This window comes from Chelonia mydas, chromosome 11, assembly GCF_015237465.2.
Source record: "Chelonia mydas isolate rCheMyd1 chromosome 11, rCheMyd1.pri.v2, whole genome shotgun sequence".
Classification (NCBI taxonomy): domain Eukaryota; kingdom Metazoa; phylum Chordata; order Testudines; family Cheloniidae; genus Chelonia; species Chelonia mydas.
The window spans coordinates 49,597,193-49,615,976 of NC_051251.2; the positions used below are offsets into that span (position 1 = coordinate 49,597,193).

At 40.1% G+C, this 18,784-nt stretch overlaps 1 protein-coding gene across 6 annotated transcripts in view; it reads right to left on the reverse strand.

The window, feature by feature from the left end:
- Positions 1-1,204: 1,204 nt before the first annotated feature.
- CALCRL (calcitonin receptor like receptor) overlaps positions 1,205-18,784 on the reverse strand; it is a 96,970-nt gene continuing 79,390 nt past the window's right edge. For all 6 annotated transcript variants that reach the window (XM_037912690.2, XM_043524802.1, XM_043524801.1 and 3 more), the window contains 3 exons: positions 13,151-13,369; positions 12,693-12,734; positions 1,205-4,361 (listed from right to left, as the gene is read on the reverse strand). In XM_037912690.2, coding sequence (XP_037768618.1) covers positions 4,140-4,361; positions 12,693-12,734; positions 13,151-13,369 — 483 coding nt within the window. In that variant the 3' untranslated portion in view covers positions 1,205-4,139. The remainder of the gene's footprint in view (positions 4,362-12,692; positions 12,735-13,150; positions 13,370-18,784) is intronic.

Sequence of the window (18,784 nt, forward strand, 5' to 3'; positions counted from 1 at the left end):
CAGCTCACTTCGTCGGACGCATTCAGTGGAAAATACAGATTTATATATCTCCCCACTGTATTTTCCACTGAATGCATCCGATGAAGTGAGCTGTAGCTCACGAAAGCTTATGCTCAAATAAACTGGTTAGTCTCTAAGGTGCCACAAGTCCTCCTTTTCTTATTTCACATTAGTTCAGCAATGTTGTACTGTCAGGCATCTCTTCAAACAGAAGCCAGATGTTCTTTAAAGTTCAAAGTCCACAATTTATCATAATTAAAACATATCTGGGTTATGATGTGATCATCAGTCATAGCTGCAAAACACATTTCCCAGCTGCTTTTCTATTCATCTGCTTACAGAATATGCTGCAAAAACAAATACGCATTTTACCACAGGGTGAGATTTGCTATTGCACTGTTAGTGCAACAGGAAAGTTGTTAGGCAGATTCACTATGTTTGTGCAGAACTCTATGGCTTGGTGTGAAATAGGCTCAGCCCTGGTCTACACTGGTGCGGAGGGAGGGGGGGTGGAAATCGATCTAAGTTACACAACTTCAGCTATGTGAATAATGTAGCTGAAGTCGACGTACTTAGATCGACTTACCATGGTGTCTTCACTGCGGTGAGTCGACTGCTGCCGCTCCCCCGTCGACGCTGCCTGTGCCTCTCGTGGCGCTGGAGTACAGGAGTCGAAGGGAGAGCGCTCGGGGGTCGATTTATCGCGTCTAGACTAGACACGATAAATCAATCCCCACTGGATCGATCGCTGCCCGCCAATCAGGTGGGTAGTGAAGACATACCCTAAGTTTACTCAGCCCTTTTGTTCCCATAGGTATCCATGGAAAAGACACTCCAGCCGAATAATATTAGCAATTGACTATTTATATACGGCATTTAACCAAAGGCAGATTCAGAAGTAAGTGTGACAAGAAGACAGCCATTAGTCGTGCAGCTATGGAAACTTGTGAATTGAAATCACTTGGGGTTGCATACAGGTGCTGGAGAATCTGCCTGTATGGCATCAGAAGCTTTAGGAGACTGTAATCTGCAGAACATTAAAAAATACTCCAGCATTATGTAGTGCTACTAACAATTTTATACCTATTTCCCTAGATTCAGATTACTTTTCATACATAGTTAGGAAGGAGTAAAAAGCCTGAGCATTTGCTCACCTTTATTGCTATTGTAATGGCGTTTATATGTAAAACCTCTAAGAACTGAATAAGCATAATAATGTTTTATTGATCAGAAAATTAATACTTTGTCAACAATTAAAATGAATGTTTCATAGGAACAGAGTGAAAATAAGACCAAAAATAATTTCACATTTTTTCATTTCGTTCTTACTTGATAAGCAATAAATACACTGCTATAGTCCATTAATCTTATTTACATTGTACAATAGTTTGAATGTTGCTTGATTTCTAGCATGACTCTTTTAGGACATGAAATGGTAACATAGGAGGATGTGCTTTAGCATGTGTTCAGCCAAATACTCTAGCAGATCATTACCTTGAAAAATAATGAATGACAAAACAATTAGTAAATTAACATTTTAAAAAATGGAATCAACTGAGCAGCCAGCAGTGAGCATCACCTAACTTCTTTGTGGCATTTTATTAACTGACAGCAGTAGCATAAAAATAGACACTCTCTCTCATTTGAAGTAATATCCATAAACATATAAAACTAACATCTTAGTATTACAGATACCAAATACAAAATTAGATCCTAAACAAGACAGGTATTCCCCCAACCCTCTTTGAGACTTCAAATCCTCACCGAATAACATACTAACAGCAAACTACAGTTACTAAGAAATGCTGGCTTGGTAAAAAGAACTCTTAAAAAAGACCCCATAACTGTCTATATTCCTTCAGAGCACAGATAGTAACTACACCAGTGTTTGCTCCAAACACAGTACAAAGTATATATAAAAAAGACCCTGTGTGAAATCAGTGTAAGGATTTAATTCAAATTTATTCTGATAAAGGAGAATTTAGACCATGTTCTTGATTGCCTGTGTATGTGAGAGGGGTGTTGTAAGAAGAGGGTGTAGGGAACTTATTCTCTAATACAACAGCCATAGGCAAGAAGGTCTACCTCATGCTTAGGGACAAAATGTAGCTCTCACGCCATTTGGCACACCATGGCCACATAGGATTTTTTCTCACCTCCCCTTGCTGGGGCTGCATGCTGTTTCTTTTCTAAGAGTGTACATGGCACTACATTGGGCCTGTCACCGTGAGCTGTTAGGATGGCTCTTGTACCAGAAGCTGTGGACCTCATTCTAACCCCCTACCTTCCCACAGTTCCTTAATGGAGCTATGAGCAGCCAATACTCCCTTCCACTAAGAGGTAAAAACCCCAGTAAAATCAATAGAGTTGCATCATCTAATGGGAACATTAGGCCTCTAGAATTTAACTCACCAGCCAACAGAATTCAATCTAAATTCAATCACCAGCCAAAAGAAGGTTTAAACATATACATAAAGTTGCAAACTGCTGTGATGAAGACAAAAACTATTCACATTCTTATGAAATCTCAAACTGATAAGCCCTACGATGGCTGGCTAATTAGCTGTCTGTTGAAGTCTGTTAGAAGACTAATGACATATCACCCTTAAAGGCCAAAACTGAATTATTCATATTCAACAATAAGCTTCTAAAACTGAGGTGTTCTGAGAAAGTATGTTTTAATCCTCTGGTGTTGGCTTTAATAAATCAGAAATACTTTTGCATGGCAATATTCTACCGTGCACAGTACTAGATTTTTCATCCATTTCTGTTTATTTCCCTTTATTCAGCCTTAAAAAAACACTTTTGAATAAGACTTTTTTATCATGTGCCCCCTTTTGATTTTTCTTCCTTTGTATTGAAAATACACGATTTGTTTAAAACATTTAAAAATACACAGAAAATGCTGTCTTTACAGACATATTTTTCTTAAGACCTTAACAGATTCAAGACTTATACAATCAGTCACCACAAAATAATACTGAATTTCCCAAACAAGGCACTTCAGAAAGGCTCCAAAAGATTTTCATAAGATAGACTTGGTAAGTTTTCCAAAAACCACTGGAAAATGCCCCAAACCATCTTTTCTTATTACTCTAGGCTAGGCCAAAGAAGCTGGCTCTAAGATAATATTTATTTGCATGCCATCCAATCTTGCATGCCTTTCTCAGACAAAACTCCCACTGTATCAATGGGATTCGTTTTGCCTGATTCATAAACTAAGGAGCCAGGTATCAGCCATGTGGCAAGGAAAATATTTTTCTTTACACGTATGCAATCTTGCTCCAAGTCAGCAATCCTGCCTGACTTCTACAAACAGCTTAAGCACTAATTTAAGTTCCATCAAAGTCAAAGATAAAGATGGGCTCATCAGCTTTTCCAGATCAGGTCCTCACTGGTCCTGCTCCCATTAAAGTCAATAAGAAACTTCCATTTGCTTCATTTGTAGCAGGATCAGGCTGTCTGTCCACTAAAATAATTACAAACATCTCGTAAAATGTAACATTGAAGAATAGAAGCAGTGGGGGTTTCATGCCTCAGATTTCGGGCATTGGCATCTGGGTGCCTTTACAATATGCCTGGTTTAAAATAGTGGCAAAAAATGAGCCAGATACATATCAACATCTCAGACTTGATTATCTTCAACAATCTGTCTTTCCTGACAGAGTTCAATCTTAACCACTTATTTAGGTTGCGTACTGGATGAATTTAGCAAATATATTATGATTAAGACAGTATTTACAAGATGAGTTCTCGCAGGCAAATGATATGGCTTTCAATACAATACAGTCTTTACACAACCTTTCAAAAGAATAAGAAATCCTTCATTGATTCCCTGCATACAAAATAATTGCCAACTTGGTCTACACAGTAGAAACGGAAGAGGCAAAGTCTGATTCTTTATATATGTACTTATATCTATATATGAACATATATGTGTGTATGTGTGCATACCATATACACCCACACATATGTGCATATGTATATACGCGTGAGAAATACATTGTCTTAAGTTTGCATCATTCAGGAAAAACATGTCCCAAGTGAGGTAAAAATCTTCTGGCCACGAAGTCATTAACTCAAACTTCAAGTTCATGAGCTATGAGGACTAGAATGTGGGCAATACAGCATTTCTGCAGTCAACCATACAGCTTTTCAGATTTTAAAACAATATTCTCCATGTCATGGTAGCTTTTCCCATTTAAATGTTCACTCGTGAAATCGTGATTGAAGCTGTAGCCCTGAACATCACTGATGGATGATACCGTGTAGGAAGCTGTGCGCATAGCATCTGAGTGGCTGAAGCTGTGCTCAAATTGGATTTTGTACTGATTCCAGTGCCTTCTCAAAACAGCTTGGACCTATTCCATGAAAGGAAGAGGGAAAAAATGTGTATAAATTACATGGAAAGATGCTTATGTGCGGGCCTTAAAATTAGTATACAGCATCAAAATCATGAGCTATTATGAAAGAAATACAAATTGAATTAGACTGTATTTTTGGTAAATCTAGACTAACATCATTATATTTAACATTTTTAATACATTCAATGCTCGTGGAAGATTTTGGATTTATAGCTCCAGAGACTGGGCTATTCTATACCGTGGGCCCCAGAAGTACAACTTTTCACACACTGCCTCAGCCCTAATGTGGTTATGCAAAGGTTATCTCTATTCATGATTAATGTGTTCAGATCCTCAGCAACATCAGCTGATATAACTCCATTGAAGTCCGATTTACACCAGCTGAGGATCTGGCCCAACAAGTCTTCTCTTATTTGTGATCAAGCCTTCATAAAACTAATGGCAAGGTAGTTGCAGCACATGTTCTTACCCTGGTTAAAAATAAATTTTATAGACTAGCCAAAGACCACAGCGGCCTCAGTTTGTTTACATGCTTCATTGTAAGGATGTTATGTATTTCACTGGTTTCCTCTAATACAATATGGCAAAACACCTGTGCAACAGGAAGACTGGATTTACTAAAGTGCTGTGTTAATGAAATTCACATGTAATCAGTTTTTGAGGAAGGAGGCCAAGTTACGAGTGATCAGAATGCTGGAACAGCTGCTTGTAAGAAAATCAAATTTATGGAAAATCTTAATTTATGTTTTTGCTCAGATTTAAGCATCAGGGATTATGTATTAGTCCTACCACTTAACTATATTATAGACCAAAGTGAACATTCATGTAACTTCCCTGAAGTCAGTGTCGTTACAGGAGGGATTGAGTTTTAGCCCTATGGACCTGCATTCCTTCTCATCTACATCCTAGCTTCCCTTTTGCACAAGCAAAATACCAGGCGCCTACGTGCTAAATTGTGTCAGAGTTATTTGCAGCTGTTAACAATAGGTGCTAAAAGGGATACCACGTGTTCAAGATCTGGTCCTATCTGATTAGCATTTAATGTAATGTAATAGCTTAACTATTCATTTCCTTCTGGCCAAAATTTTCAGACTAATAATTATGGGGTCCTAATTTGTGATGAGCCTGATTTTCATAAAATATTGAGATGCAGTTGTCTTGACACAGGACCATGTGTCTCAAGTTAGTACTCAAATCACCAGTCACATGGGAAAATCTTGCCCTTCATTTTTATGTTGTCAGATTTATTGATGTACATCCATTTGGAATATAAACTAACATTTGCAGATGGAACAGTGTCTGTTAACAAATTACTATTATGGGGCAACATCTTCCATTCAGCTTTCCTTATGTCTTGAGGTTTTTGTTTGTTTAGTTTACATTTTTCTAACAAAATGGCTTATTTTGTCTAATTTCTCTCCAGCTTTAATTATGATAAATAAATATGAATAGAACAGCATAGACACAACATTTAGACTTCCTATAGTCTGCTATCAAAACCTCAGTTAAAAAGAGTTTCATATTCCCCAGTATGCTGACAAATAAAATATACTTTGGGGAGAGGAGAATTATTTAAAGAGTTAAGAAGGAAGCTAGTATTTTTCTTCTCCCATCTGGGACACCATCTACTACCGTTGTAATCCATTTTAATCACCTTGCTCTTGCTACACAAAAGATCATATATTCTTCTCAGTCCGTGTATGCAGTTCCAGTCCACATCAAAGGGAATTCTGCACATGGCTTAAGGCTGGTGTGTGACCTTAATTTTTTGCAGTGGTTAACCCACTTCAATCATGTGGAGCCACGAGGCAGAAGAATGTTCTAAAACATCTCCCCTTCTGAGAGGGAAGCTTTAGAATGCATTTTATAATCTATTCAAAACTTAGCTGCTCAGAGCCATCACTCTGACCAGGACACCCCACACTTTGAATATTTCTACTGGCTTCCTGTTTTCCACCAGGTATTATATTTACTTATAAATAAGAGAGAAAACCACAATGCTGGGTTGATTTGAAGCAACTTACACACCTCCCTGAACTGTGCAGAATGCAGATGCAGACTAAGATGATGGGAAAGAGAAATTGTTATTATTCCCATTTACTAATAGGCACAGAGAAATTGAGTGACTTGCTCAAAGTCACCCAGGAATTCTATGGCAGAGCTAGGAATTGATTCAGAATGGATCATCTTAATTCTGGACTAGTGTCTTAATCACAAGACCATCAGTACCCTCATCCGCTTTTCCTTCCTTCCTGTTTGCCACACTTATTGAATCATCTCTTCAATTAGTTTGTAAAATTTTTGGGGCAGGAACTAAGGTTGTAACGTCTTTGACACTATTGCAATACAAATCAAAAATAATTTTTAAGAACAAAGCAGTCAAAGTAGCGTGATATATTGTCTACAATTGTTGCTTATATTTGGTGCTTCAATATGGCTCTCTCACTTTCTCTTTTATCTTCTCCTCCCTCCCCACACCTCCATGCTCCAACATATTCTCATGGTATTTCTTCCTACACTAAGCCAAGCCTTTTAAACCTCTCATGCAATAGCCCCTCTGTTACCGTTGAATCAACATGTCACTACCAGTCTATTCTTGTAATGCACTGCAGTTTACCTATCCGTTATTTCTGGCTTTCCTGCAGTCTCATCTGACGCGTCTAACCCAACACCTAGGAACTGCACAGCAAATTGCTAATCAATGCAGCAGAAAAGCTTTGCCCCAGATTATACTCCTTTAACAAAAGATACATCCAGAGTGGTCGAAGCACTTTATCATCCTTTTCTCAGCTTTGACCAATTCTAAATAGTTTTAGCAGACTGCGGGCTCACTCTCTTACATGAAAATAAACAGTCAAAAAACATCCTAAAATAAGCTCATATTGCAAAGTATATATAGTCATGGCCATAGTTCCTGGTCACTAAGACATGTGCCCTATCTGGCTGTATGGCTCTTGCTTTTCTTCCTAGTTTAAAGATGTCCCTCTGTGCTGGCTCTTCGGGCAGTGCTCCTGCCAGTCTCCTGTTCAACTGAATATGCCCTAACCAAACTATTGGTTTAATCCAAAGTTCACTGAAATCAATAGGGATTTTTCTACTGACTTCAACGAGGTCTGTATCAAGCCCACTGAAGCTTGGGCTGCTCCAAACACCCACTGTGATTGCAGACCATGCTACGCTCTACGTTAGAGCTTGTATCTGAGTGCCTGGTATAGCGGTTTCCTGCTGGTAAAGTGATGCTATTGTCCATAGCAGTTGGGAAACCCCAGCATATGGATAAAGAAAAGAGATTACTTTCCAACAATTCTTATACCTCAATCTTTGCTGTAAAGACTTTTCCATTGCCCAAAGGAATGGAAAACCCACATGCCATTAATAATAAAGAAACTTGCAGCAGATGCAGATTCCTTATTCACTGTTATCCCATATAGCAACACAAACTGCACATGCATGTTGCCACTTCTCTAGGATGCCTAGTATTCTGTAAATTATAATGAGGTTTTGCTATGGCAAGTGATGTTAAAGGGACGTATCATAGATAAGTCATATCAAGTTCAAGACTGCTATAACAGAGGCCCTTAAGGACAGAAGATTATGAGTTATGCCTGCTGAATGTCATATCTGCAGCAGAATCTAGTAAGAGACCAAGAGAACACTTGTTGAGTACAGATTTTTGTATGATTTTTAACTTTATTGTCATTCCCCCCTTGAGCCGTTATACCTTACTACACTATCATTTTTATAGCAAGATATAATGAAATTATAGCCAGCTGAAAAAAAGTTGAATAGTGCCACTGGAAGACCTAAAGACGATAGGAGACAATGTTTAAAACATAAGATTCTGCGCAATGGGATGTAAATGGACAAAGATCAGCTAAGATTAAAGATTGTGGGCCAGATGTCAAGATGATTTATGGCCCTTTTATGTAATTCAGGTGATGCTAAATTGCTGTAATCTGTCCACAGATGCCCAGCAGAAAATTCCCTTGTTGGAGGGGAACTCCCTGCAAGTATTCTGCTTGTAGAGGGCACAGCAGCGCTAAGCTTTGTTACACTGATCCTCCAGCATTGTAAGGCCCATTAAGGACCCTAAATTAGTGGTGTAACTGACAGCTGCCCAACTCCCTGACACTGAACAAACCTCTGGCTCCGGAGAGAATACGGCTGAAGTATAGCTTGTAAATTCATAATATTGGAACCCTAATAGAATAAATAATTGATTACTAATGCTAATAGAGCAAGTTTTAAATTTAAAACCACAAGTAGATTTGATTTTGTTCTGCAGTGGAATGGAAACATTGTTAAGAGGTGCACATAAATTAAAAATAATTATAGCTGATCAAAGGACAGCAATTCCATTTTGCATCCATTTTGTTCGTTTCCCAGTAGAACAAAACTAAAACCATTCAAATGTTTGCACAAAAATTGAATTCTGTCAAACTATCCGTTTTCAGATCAAAACCTGAGCTTTTCAGTTGCGGAGGGCAGGGGAGGGGCAGTGATTAGGGCACAGTGATGTGGGCGGTGATCCAATCAGATTCAGAATCATCTGTGATGAAAAACTCTGTTCTGGAACAGGCAGAGGAGCAGGGACTTGAAGTATGGTCTATCACATCCCAGGGCACTGCATTAATGACAAGATTACCAACTATGAGCATGTCTTTCACTCCCCAACAGGGATTGCCTCAAAACTGTTTTCCGCAAAACTGATTTCCGCAAAATGTTTCAGATTCTGCAAAACAGCATATTTTGGTACAACATAATTTGGTCAGAAATGTTCTGACCAGCTCCAAAAATAATGGAGAGAGAAACTTATCCAAACCATAAGAAAGTTGCAGTTCAGTTTTGGTTAGTTCAGATTTTGGGTGTGCATTTGAGTCAATTCTTCTTTATTAGTCAAATGATTTATCTGTTTCTCATACATTCTTAAAATGCCTAATGAAAATATTAGGGCAGTCGATTAATCACAGTTAACTCACACGATTAACTAAAAAAAATTAATCATGATTAAAAAAATTAATCGCAATTAATCACAGTTTAATCGCACTGTTAAACAATAGAATACCAGTTAAAATATATTAAATATTTTGGATGTTTTTCTACATTTTCATATATATTGTATTCAGTTGTAACTGAAATCAAAGTGTATATTATTTTTTATTACAAATATTTGCACTATAAAAATGATAAACAAAATAAATCATATTTTTCAATTCACCTCATACAAATACTGAAGTGAAATCTCTTTGTTGTGAAAGTGCAACTTACAAATGTCGATTTTTTGTTGTTACATAACTACACTCAAAAACAAAACAAAGTAAAATTTCAGAGCCTGCAAGTCCATTCAGTCCTACTTCTTGTTCAAGTTTGTTTACATTTACAGGACATAATGCTGCCCTCTTCTTATTTACAATGTCACCAGAAAGTGAGAATTGGCATTTGCATGGCACTTTTGTAACCAGCATTGCAAGGTACTTACGTGCCAGATATGCTAAACATTTGTGTGCCTCTTCATGCTTTGGCCACCAGACCAGAGGACATGCTTCCATGCTGATGACGCTTGTTAAAAAAATAATGGGTTAATTAAATTTTTGACTGAACTTCTTAGGGGAGAATTGTATGTCCCCTGCTCTGTTTTACCCGCATTCTGCCATATATTTCATGTTATAGCAGTCTTGGATGATGACCCAGCACATTTTGTTCATTTTAAGAACACTTTCACAGCAGATTTGAGAAAACGCAAAGAAGGTACCAATGTGAGATTTCTAAAGATAGCTACAGCACTTGACCCAAGGTTTAAGAATCTGAAGTGCCTTCCAGAATCTAAGAGGGATGAGGTATGGAGCATGCTTTCAGAAGTCTTAAAAGAGCAACACTCTGATGCGGAAACTACAGAACCTGAACCTCCAAAAAACCTTCTGCTGGTGGCATCTCACTCAAGATAATGAAAATGAACATGTGTTGGTCTGCACTTCTTTGGATCGTTATCGAGCAGAACCCGTCATCAGCATGGATGCATGTCCCCTGGAATGGTGGTAGAAACATGAAGGGACATATGAATCTTTAGCGCATCCGGCATGTAAATATCTTGCGACACTGGCTACAATAGTGCCACGAGAACACCTGTCCTCACTTTCAGGTGACATTGTAAACAAGAAGTGGGCAGCACTATCTCCTTCAAATGTAAACAAATTTTTTTGTCTGAGCGATTATCTGAACAAGAAATAGGACTGAGTGGACTTGTAGGCTCTAAAATTTTACATTGTTTTATTTTTGAATGCAATTTTTTGTACATAATTCTACATTTGTAAGTTCAACTTTCATGATAAAGAGGTTACACTAGAGTATTTGTACAGCGGACCCTTGCTAGAATGCAGGGTTCGGGATCCATGTGCGGTACCACGTTAACGCGGGGACCACATTATAGCAGGGGCCACGTTACCATGGATCCCAATTTAAATATTTAAATTTGGGATCCATCGCTGCGACCGCGCTATATGTGAATCCACGCTCTAGCGAGGGTCCGCTGTATTAGGTGAATTGAAAAATACTATTTCTTTTGTTTTTTTACAGTGCAAATACTTGTAATCCAAAATAAATATAAAGTGAGAACTGTATACTTTGTATTCTGTGTTGTAATCGAAATCAATATATTTGAAAATATAGAAAACATCCACAAATATTTAAATAAATGGTACTCTAATATTGTTTAACAGTGCGATTAATTGTGATTGATTTTTCTAATCTCTTGACAGCCCTAAAAATACCTAAAGGCTCAATCCTACAAACTCTTACTTCCACACATCTGCTTACTCACATATACTGTAATTGAATTATGTGTGGGAATAAGCAGTTGTGTAGAAATAGGTAACTGCTGGATCAGTAACTCTCTCCCTGATAGAACTATGGGAAAAGTACCAAATTGCTTTATTTTGCTAGTGAAAACAAACCTGGTGGCAAAGTTCCATTAACTTCTGTGATGCAGGGTCAGGGCCTTAGCCCACTGAAGATTTAGGGCATAGTCCTTTGACTTCAGAAGGAGCAAGTATGTGCCCTCAGTAGCACAGTTGCCAACTTTCATGCAGTAAATAAGTACCTCAACTTTCACAATAAGCCAAAAATCAAGCTAATCCCATTTCAAAACAAGACCCAAACAAGCCAATCCCTAAGAACCCACCACTCTATGTGACTAGATCCCCCGAAGTGTGCAGTCTGGGACAATGGTGGGCCTGCTGTGCACCCCTGACTCTCTCCCCCCTACACTTGCCCCTTGCCCCTGCTTGCCAGGAGCCGATCAAAAGAAAGAAGCAACAACCTATAACAAGCAACAAGCTACAAGCCAAACAAGCTACAAGCCAAAAACTAGCCAGAAGCAACTCACAAGCCAATTAAGCCAAAAACAAGCCCAATTTCTGTGGGTTTTTTGAGGGTTTGGCATGTCTGCTCAGTAGTCACCTGAAGGGCAGGATTGGACTCCCAGAAGAATGGAGGTCCAACTGAAGCAAGGAAAACTTTTTGATGGCCCAAATATAGAAACTTTACCAAGCCTTGGCCTTGAATGTTTTTTCCACTTGTGCTGAAAAGGCTGTTTGGAAAACATAAGCCCAAAGTTCTGCCCCCAAAATGAAAAATCTGAAACACCACCAAAAGAGATGACCTTTTACCTCCATTTCATACAGTACAGTTAGTGTTCATGAAAGGTACCATATTCACAGTTCTACGGATGGAGACCTCAGCCTAATTACAGAGCAGTTATTTCTTAGAAAGCAACAATTTTTCCAGTTCTGTCCCACAAGTGTGCCTCATTCCTGACCTTGAAGGACCAATTCAAGGCCTTGCTGTGGGTAAGGCTGACACAATGATGACAGTTTGGTAGTTTCTTGGATGAGAATACATGTCCACTAGGAATTTACGATTTTATTTGTCAGTACTGAAATTTTTTCCCACATAGCAGTGCTGTTATTGTTATATGGATACTAACCTGAAAAGTGCTGAGTGCCGTTAATTACTTCTGAAATCAAGAGAATTTTAGGCTGCTCAACACCTAATAGGTTTAAACCCTTACGAATTTCATGAAATATTTTAGAGGCAACACTCAAGCCTAAATTCAGGTCTTGCTAGGTAAGTTATTCGCAAACACTTTATCCCTGACATTTTTACTTATTTTAAAATGTAGAAGTGTAAATTTAAATTTCTATTTACAATTTTACATTTGTCACTGGGATCACAAATGGGGGTGGTGGATTTAAAAAAACAACAACAAAACAATTTCTTTTAACTTTAAACCAAAATTAAGAAAGTTAAATAAATTGAAATCAGTTACTGTACCTCTCCATTAAAAAAGCAGAAAATTGTAGCCACCAACAGACCCTGCAAAATAAAAATTTTTCTCTTGATTTTTTCAATACATACAGATTTATTGAAATACAAGAACACACACACACACACACACACACACACACACACACACACACACACACCCCCTAATAAAACGCAGATCTAGAGAGCAAAGGGGAAAAATGCATTTCAAATCTAAACTCAGTGAATTATTACTAATAATACAGATGGTCTATTGGGCCAGCACGCTAGCATGACATTTCATTCCTCTTAAAGGATTAATCTAAATGAAATGAGAAATATAAGGCTATTAATAAGCAGAAGTTTTTTTATAAAGATCTAAAAACGGTTTAGAAATTAATGAATTTCCCTTTGTCATTCATTTATTTGCAGTCATATTGCAAGTACTGTCTAGCTCAAGGGAACAAGTGCAACTTAAAGCTTCTTGCCTGATAATGCATAAGGATATGCATCACGTAGTCATATACTTCTTCAGCAATACGGCCTTCTGGTCGCCATGGAAACAGCACAAATTCAATGCCAAGAAGTGGCACGAGAATGAGTGTAGCTCTCACAGCTTTCATGTATAGACTGGATTCTGCCTGGTGTGTGACTTTGAGCTTGGTTATGAGAACTCGAACAATATTCAACAGGAAAAAAAGATTCACCTGTAAGAAAGGAAATTGCTTTTGTAATAGTCTGATAGAATAGACTACAATTATTTTGTACTGAATACTGAAAGCAACGGAAACATTTACATGTTAGAAAACTCAGACTATATGCTATGTCATCAGACATGTATTCATTATAACAAAATGGAGCATCTGAAACTTCTTCTGTCTGGATTGGATCTACACTTTGCACTTGGAGATTAATTCTTCTCATGACAACTTTCTCCTTGTGATTCTATATATATAATCACATATGCAATATATGCATAATTCTTTAAAGCTTGTACCTGTATAACAAGACAGGAACTCACCCCCAAAGAGCCGTGCAGTTTAGCAGCCTGATCCTACATTCCTTGCATATTCAAAATTCCCATTAACATTGATGGGAGTTTTTGGTGCCAGGATCAGGATGTTAATCTGAATGGATGAAATCGTGGCCCTGCTGAAGTGAATGGAAATTTTACTATTGACTTCAAAGGGGCCAGTATTTCACCCAAAGTTATTGGACCAATCTTGGATGCTGGATTATGAAGAGAGTAGACTATATCACGGTATGTAAAATAATAGCTACAGCAGCTTCCATCCAAGGTTTTCAAACCACTTCCTAGATATTAATAAATAAATCCTTACAACATGCTCATGCAACAGAAAAGAATTGTAATCCCTATTTTACAAATTGGGAATTTAGACACAGAGGGATTGATTTAATGTAAGGTCTTGATCCTGGCTCAGCTGAAGGTGATTGATTTAATCAGTTTATAAAGGCTGTCTACATAGTGCACTAGTGTACACCAGTGGGATGTAAATTCTAGTGCATACTGGCATGTCATACACTCACTGGCCCACATGGACCCTGTTGGCATGCCCTAGAAGTTCCCTAGTGTACAAGGCACTTGTGCACACTAGCATTTATACCTCAGGTGGTGCACACTAATTTATTAAGTATTTGCATATTCGCTGAGCCAAGCAATAGCTCAGAGCCCACCACTGAATTTGGTTGGTGGGCACACCTCAATAATGTGTGTCATTGTTAGATCTGCGCCACAGCTGCATCTTGGATTGTCTCAAAGATCCCAGCAGTGCTGGGTGGCTGCACAGAGGCCTTGCCCAGTCTGGAATTGGTTAAGAAAGGCCCGCAGATGACATGGCAGGTTGAAGCCAGGCAGATGAGCAGAAGGTTCTCTGAAGAGGAACTTATTGGTGGTTGATATTAAGCACCTGTATTCCCACCACACAGACCCTGCTGTCACATTCTGGCATGGCAGCCTCGACCACAGTGGATGTTGTGGTGGAAGACGTGGACAAAAAGGCAAGGGCAAGTGTGGTTTGGCATGTACCTTCTCAAGCAGCTTGTCTGATGTAATCTCCCTCCTGATGTAAGGGAGCAATGTGGTTCAGACTGGAAGCCATAGAAGATGAGTTGGTAAGAGAGTTCCTGCAATTATGCACATTGTTGAACTGAGTTGCACATCAACAAGTTTGGTGTGTGCCTCCTGAATCCATACTGGCACACAGTATTCTGCTCTTCAGTACGAGATGGCAAGGGCTGAGGTTCTTAGGGTTGGAGCATCCACTCCCCATGAAGAACCTGCCAGTTTGCTGAGAAGGTTTTTGCCTGTCTTGACCTTCACTGCTATCTTGCTCAGCTGGCTTTTATATGTTTGGTTGAGGGTCACGCCTAAGTAAACTGGGTATGCTCCATGCTTCAGCCTCTGGCCATTCATTGTGATGTTTAATTCCCTCTTAGTGTTGGCATGGTGGAGGTGGAATGTTCTAGAGACTGTCTTGCTGGTGCTAGGCTGAAGGCGCCATGTCTTGCAGTAGTTGGCCAGCTTTGCAGCTTCGTCACTCAGGGTATTCTCCAGCTTATCGAAAGTGGGAGCCTATAGTCCACAGCAGATATTGTCTGCATAGATGACTGGGTTGGTGGCAGGTCACTGATGTATATATTGAACAAGGTGGGGGCTAGAACAGACCCTTGGGGTACCCTGCTCATCTGTTTTTATCAAAGCACTTGTTTTCTCACCAACATGCACCCTGAACCGTCTGTCTTAGAGTAGCTGTTTGATGGCATCAGTAACCCATGGTTGGAGGACTCTTCATATTTTAACAAGTAGACCTGTGTGCCAGGTATGCTGCAGTGAGGTCAAGGAAAATAGCACCTGTTTTCAGGTTTCTTTGAAAACCATTTTCAATTAATGTGGTTAGTACGTGTGCTTTGACATTGTTGAAAGCCTGCTTGCTCGACATTAAAAATATTCTCAACCTCTGGTGTTATTCACTGTAAAATGAGGCACTCTAGAACCTTGAGACACACAGAAAGCAGTGATATCGGGGGGTAGCTTGATGCCTGGTTTGGGTCTTTACCAGGTTTTAGGAGGCTGATGACTTTTGAAATGCACCAGTTTTTCGGCAGTCTTCCTTCATTGTGACCTTTTTGAAGAATTGAGCCAGCCAAGAATGGGGGCATAGGCCAAGATGTTTCAGGAACTCTGGAAGGATGTTGTCTTAGCCGGCAGTGGTGTCAGACTTGATGTTATATAGCACTCTGTCCAGCTGTGGAACTATGAAAGGTTCAGGGCAAGCTCTGGATTTGTGTTGCCTTGGAAGATCCTCCACGGACTCTGGACTTGACTCTTAATTTCTTTTTCCAGAGGTGTCTTTCCCACGCAAAGCAGGTGATTGGTTATTGGTTAGTACTCACAGAAATCAGCGTGGTGTCAATGGTTGCTGGGCTACTCTAAAGTGACAAAGTAAACTCCAGCATTTCTGGCTGGAACGTGTAAAGTCCAGGTTCTTGGTCTTTTCCTCCCCTCTGGCTCAGTGAGCACAGCTCAAAGTTTTGATTAAGTGTTTGGCCACGTCTGGGTCACCGGTTGACTCATACGGCTTGAGTAGAGCAGTGCACTCCTACACAGTTCAGCCCACATCCAGCATCATGCCGAGTCTTGCACAATTTTCCACACAGCCAGCACAGACCATCAGTGATCCACATTGGTTTTCAGCTACCAATTGTCATGAGCACAAAGAAGTAGTAATGGAACATGCGCAGAGCACAGTAACGCACCATGTAGACCAGAGGTGGGCAAACTTTTTGGGTTGAGGGCCACATCTGGGTGGGGAAATTGAATGCAGGACCGGGGCAGGGGGCTGGTGGGAGTGCGGGATGTGGGAGGGGGTGCGGTGTGCTGGAACGGGCTCAGAGGGAACTGGGGCAGAGGAGGGATGCGGGGTATATGAGGGTGTATGAGGGGGCTCAGGGAAGGGGGTTGGGTGCAGGAGGGGTGCGGACTGTGGGAGGGAGCTCAGGGTGTAGGAGGAGTGTGGGTTGTGGCAGGGGGCTCAGGGCAGGGAGTTGGGGTACAGGAGGGGTGCGAGGTGCAGAGGTTGGGGAGCAGGATGCAGGAGGGGTTCGGGCTCTGGCCCAGTGCCATTTACCTAAAGCAGCTCCGGGGTGGCAGTGGTGAGCACCGGGGCAAGGGCAGGCTCCCTGCCTGTCTGCCCTGGCCCCACGCCACGCCACTCCGGGAAGTGGCCGGAACCATATCCCTGCGCAGCCCCTCGGGGAGTTGGGGGGGCACAGGGCTCCGCATGCTGCCCTTGCCATGCCTCCAGGTACCTCTCCCACAGCTCCCATTGGTCGCTGTTCCCTGTTCCTGGCCAACGGGAGCTGCGGGGGGCAGTGCCTGGAGGCAAGGGCAATGCACAGAGCCATCTGCTCCCTCCCCCCGCAGGGCCCCAGAGACGTGGTGCCGGCCACTTCTGAGAGCTGTGCGGGGCCTGCGTTACCACGGGGGGCAATCTCATGGGCCGGATCCAAAGCCCTGAGGGGCTGGATCTGGCCCGCGGGCCATAGTTTGCCCACCCCTGATGTAGACAAACCCAGAATGAATTGCTCAAAGTTACACAGGAAGTCAGAGGCAGAGCTGGAAATAGAACCCATAGCTCCTAATGCACAGCCCTGTGCCATAGCTACCAAATCATCCTGCCCCTCTAGATTTGTAGCAGAGTAAAGCCTGTCTAGGTGGATCTTCTACTTGTGTCTAAGTGTGGTTATCTAGAAAGGTGCCAACTTATTTCCAGATAAGGTCATATACTCTTTTTGCTTTACCCAAGTGAGTAGTGCTGTTAACCTCTAAGGGACTGCTGACAATGGTAAAGTGAGCAGGATTTGACCTTCGCTGTAGACAAGAGGTAAGAGTATAACGTAGACAACAAATTTTGCTATGGCAGCGGCAAAGACAAGTGAAATAAAAAGCTTTTTGAACATTTGTGAAAATAGAAAAATCACTGATGCAGCCGTTAGCCTGCCACTCTGAATGTGTACACTTTATGAGGCATTCATTGCTCTCAGAAATCAATCACAAAATACACAGCGATAGAAAAAAAGCTATAAAATTATTACTCACCTTTTTAGCATACAGATACATACAATTTTAAAATTTACATTTTCAATGTTCCCAGTGGTCAGCACCATTTATTGTAGCAAAGTCAAAGGGGCAGGCTTTTGAGTCAATGGATTCTGTATTACAGTTTAACTAAAATTGCATCCCTGCTGTCTAGAGTTGATCAAAAGTCTTTGATCAAAACTTTTTTCAACATAAAATGTACAGAAATTTTCAAGAAAAAAAAATCCATTTTCATCAAAAATGTTTCGGTTTTCATTGAGTACCCGCCCCCACAAAAAATGATTCCCCCCCCCTTCCAGTTTTCATCAATCAAAAAAGCCAAAAACTGGGAAAAAATTCTGTTGTCAGTTTTGATTTTTCAATGAGAATCCAAAACATTTGAAAGAGAAATTTGGACAAATGATTTTTTTAAATTTTAGTCAAAACTTTTTACAAGAAAAAAAAGTATTTCTTGACCATTTCTAAGTAGATCCATTGGATATGCTGTTATAACTTAAAGGCATAGACAAAGTGGCAAATACTCAGATTATTCAGTAGTATTGTAAATTAAATGACATTTCTATTAGCTACAATGGTGTGATGGTACTCTCCATGTTATTTTACCATATAGCACAAAGTGATAAGAGAATATTTTGGGAGTTTAGACCAGATATTCAAAGGCATTTAGGTGCCTACCTCCCACTGATCTCCCATTGACCTTTGAGGATTTGGGCCTTTGCTTCACTGTTAAGGAGTGATCCCAAAAAGTAATGAGCAACCATACATTTTGCTGAGGTCAATGAGAATTTGGGGTCCTCTTTACCTCTCCCAGTAAAACCTTTTGTTGCTAATATTTCAATATGTTTCAAAAGTGAATGAACAAACAACTTGTGGTCTCGTTCACAAGCATGTGTCCTAAATCTAATAAAAAACAATGAGTGTGCAAATAAACCATTAGAAGATGCAAGTGTGACAAATATATAACTGTTAATTATTGTTGTTTATTTATTTGTGGTAGTATCAC